Source organism: Syzygium oleosum, unplaced genomic scaffold, assembly GCF_021117445.2.
Source record: "Syzygium oleosum isolate NSW1041296 unplaced genomic scaffold, Sole_v2.1 Sole_v2.20, whole genome shotgun sequence".
In the NCBI taxonomy this organism is placed as follows: Eukaryota; Viridiplantae; Streptophyta; class Magnoliopsida; order Myrtales; family Myrtaceae; genus Syzygium; species Syzygium oleosum.
In genome coordinates this window covers 5,859,601-5,863,193 of record NW_026607504.1, presented here as the reverse complement: position 1 = coordinate 5,863,193, position 3,593 = coordinate 5,859,601, and the positions used below count along the sequence as shown (strand labels likewise).

General features: G+C 42.2%; 1 protein-coding gene across 1 annotated transcript; it reads right to left on the bottom strand.

Moving 5' to 3' along the window:
- Positions 1-229: 229 nt before the first annotated feature.
- LOC115662791 (uncharacterized) lies at positions 230-826 on the bottom strand. Its single transcript, XM_030584889.1, has one exon. It carries the CDS (start codon positions 824-826, stop codon positions 230-232), a length of 597 nt encoding a protein of 198 aa, XP_030440749.1.
- Between the last annotated feature and the right edge of the window lie 2,767 nt (positions 827-3,593).

Here is a 3,593-nt window from a genome sequence, read left to right as displayed (position 1 = left end):
ACAAGGTCACACACCAAAATGACAACAAGAACAACAACATGAAGGGTCTACCACAATCCGTCTGTCTTCCATAACTCAAGAGCAGAATTACTGAAGAAAACACAGATTGAAGAAGCAGCCTGCATTTATTCACATGTTGCACTAAGAAATCATTATTCAAGTGTGAAACCTAGTAAAAAAAGAACTCACTTTCTTCATGACTGCAAGTTCACGAGCTCCACTATGCCCCTTACGCAACCTCGTTGTCACCGAGATAATCTTTGTTATCATTGTCATCGTCCTCTGGAGCTTCCTCGTTCAGATCCAACGCCATGTGGATCTTCTTCCTCTGAGCCTCCGCCGCCAATGAAGAAGCACCGCCCCCAGCGAGGGCACTGCCGTCACCCTTTGTCTCCCTCCCCTCCATCGTGTCCAACTTTCTCTGCCCTAAGTCCAGCAAGATCGTCGCGAGTTCTTCCGCCTGCTGCTTCTGCGGGGTCTTATGCACGCGCATGTGCCCATAGACGGCCTTCGGACTTTTGAACGATCTCCCGCACAGGCTGCACAGGCGGCGCACGCCCGAAGCGTCCAACACTGCCTTCTTACTCTTATTTTTGCCGCCCTGCCCTTCTGCTTCCCTGCCTTTCTGGCTCTTGCTTGGGGGCGGAGGAGACCCTATGGTGGCGGCAGAGGAACCGCCTGCGAGGGCTGGTTCTTTGCCCCATTTCATGCTCCTTCCCCCATCGCTGCCGGCGGCACGGCCAGGCGCAGCAGAAGAGCCACTGATCGGTCCGCCTCTGGCACGCAGCGGGGCTGGGGGAGACACCTGTCCATCGTGGCCGATCATCTCGTCTTGCTTTGGGTCGGGGCAATTCTTGCAGGAGAGGAAGATTGTGTCAAAGGAGAAATGACGGAAAAACTAAATGGACTAGTTTTTGGTGCACTATATAATTAAAAGCTTGCATCCAAATTAAATTGCCCTTGATGTGAGTAGTGGAAAAATAAGGAATGCAAGTTAATTTTATAACCACGTGTTGAGCATCGAAGGTTGATATGTCTTACGGGATAAGTGATGGACAAACTCCACACGTTCAAAGTCAAAAATAAGCATATCACCTAATTCCAACTTCTATGTCGCCGGTTTAGTAGGAATCGTCCCAATCTTCTCCATATTGCCATATTGCCACATAACGTATTACAAATTTAATACAGGAAAAGGAGGTATCATACTATGAATTTTAGCAAACCAAGTTTGGTTCGCAGAACTCCATATCATGGTTCTACCATTGAGAGGACTATAACAATTAAACTCTATGTTCTTGAAAGACGAGAGAGCCTTTATTTTGCATATAAATATGTTTTATTCCATAACTCAAATTCGAATTTAGAGATTCGTAAGTATGGGCCTGTGGCTGACCATGCAACGGATTTACAAGTTAAATGCTGTCAAATTAAATCTTTATCCCTTCAAAGTGCATTTTGGGGGAGATTTATCTTGGGAACTTTTGATAAATGAGAAAATCAGATTATTTCCCAAAATAACTATTGTTAAGTGAGAGGACTTCAATTTTGGAAATAAACGAGTGTTTATTTGCGTAAACTCTAATTTTAAACCTATCTAATTTTCCGAAATGAGAGGACAACCATTACTTATTACCCAGTAATCAATACTCAAACAGTAACCTAAGAGAAGATGATTAATGGCAAATGGCGGCCTCGCAAGTTCGCGCTCTGTCTATCATATCACTTTATTTCAAATTATTAGTTTTTGTTGAAGGATTAATGGCACAGATGTAATCATATGTTTCTCTTGTACTTATCAACGTTAACCGTAGTCGAACAATAAACTACGGAATCTAAAAAAGGTCATTATTAGTAGGTCCTCTAGTTTCCTTCTTTTGTTTTTTTTTTGGTCGAGTAGTCAACTATTCAATAAATTATAGCGGCAAAAAAGAAGGGAAATTATGGTACAGGTCAGTGAGCAGACACTGCTAATAACTTTCTCTCTCTCTTTCAATTTTCTCCATGAAATGGAACAAGTCGGTGTAAATGGTCTAGGATTTTCAAGAGAGAGGGAGAGAGAATGAATAAAGACTACATCTTTACTAAATTGGCTTGACTTTACAAGTTATTAGAAGAGGGTTATTTATACCCGAACAATATGCATAGGAAAAAAAATTAGCTATCTTAGAGAATGACCAAATATTAAAGAATATCCCTAATATCTAATAATATCTCTAATGATACTCTCTAACAAAAAAATCTCTAATCTCCATAAATATGCTTCATCAGTAGGAAACATAAAAATTAGGTGGGGAGGGAGGGGGCGGATTGAAATTTGCTCGGCCTGATTTCTTCGAATAAAAATGGATGCATGGCCAACCATTTAAATGTTTTACCCCTACTGTCTCCATTTTCTCGGGAAAAAAAATTATTTTGATTAGTTGTCAGCTTTCCATATGATATAAACGGAACCCAGCCATACAAGGATGCATCCCAAGAAAACCTCTGGTAATATTCTCGTGGAAAAAGATTTATCTTTGAGAAGTTTCATTTATGATAACATCGGATATTTCCCAAATAACTACCGTTAGACGAGAGGACCGCCATCTTTGGCAAGACAGTAGTGCCTTATGTGTATCGGTCTTGTCTTTGGAATTTTCGAACAAACGAACCCCACACGCCTGTCCAATCTGAGCGCAAACAAAAACAAGAAGAGCGCTGACAATTTTTTGTTTTCCTAGAATAAGGCCACACATTCTTCTCTAGATACCATCCACATGGCAACAATTCTTCGTTTTTCGTGGCCCGTGTTAGTGAAGCCCCCAGGAGCGCTCCGACCGACGTACGGATCGAACACACAACGCTACCTAATCAATGGGAAGGCCCATAAAAAATAATAACGCTAACGAAAACAAGAACGAGGAATGTAAGGATCAGGTGCGTCACGCCCCACGACAGCAGGAGCGACCGCCGTTGAGGACCAAGAAACCGAAACAAAGCCGTCGCGAGTCGGGACGATCCAACGGTCTCGCTTCACTGACCATCGCGTTTGACAAAAGATAAAAACCAAAAAAACAGGAAAAAAGGAGGGTTCTTTCTTCTTCATCTTCTTCAGACATCGCAACCCTTTATTTTCTCTCTCTTGCTCGTAAGATCAAAGAGTCGATGCACTCTCTCTAGATCTCTGGGTTGTGGGTGTTTGACGCGAGAGAGAGAGTTTGTGTTTTGAGGAGTTAAATCGTTTTTCTTCTAGATGAGTTAGCAAAAAAGAATGGGCTTATCTGATGAGAACAACGCTGCGCTGAGCAAACTCACAAATCTTCAAGGTAAAATAAAAGCTTATGTTTTTTGGGTTTTGTTCCTGTGCAGTTAGATTTTCAGATTTAATCTTCAAGGTAAAATAAATATCAATTATTTTGGTTGTTGACAACGTGTGTAGGGCGGGGGGACCTTTTCGGGCGTTGAAACGCAGAAAAGACGCAGTGTGCGGGAAGAATCGGGTGGGATCCTGTTCGCAGAGCAGTCGCAAGTCAAGATTTTTTTAGACCCCACCTTTTTCTTTTTGTTTTCGGGACTTTTCTGTTTACGGGTTTGGTTGATGGGTGTAAATG

Bases quoted from the DNA above. Each gene is read 5' to 3' on its own strand.
- LOC115662791 (XM_030584889.1), bottom strand. From the start codon at position 826: ATGATCGGCCACGATGGACAGGTGTCTCCCCCAGCCCCGCTGCGTGCC.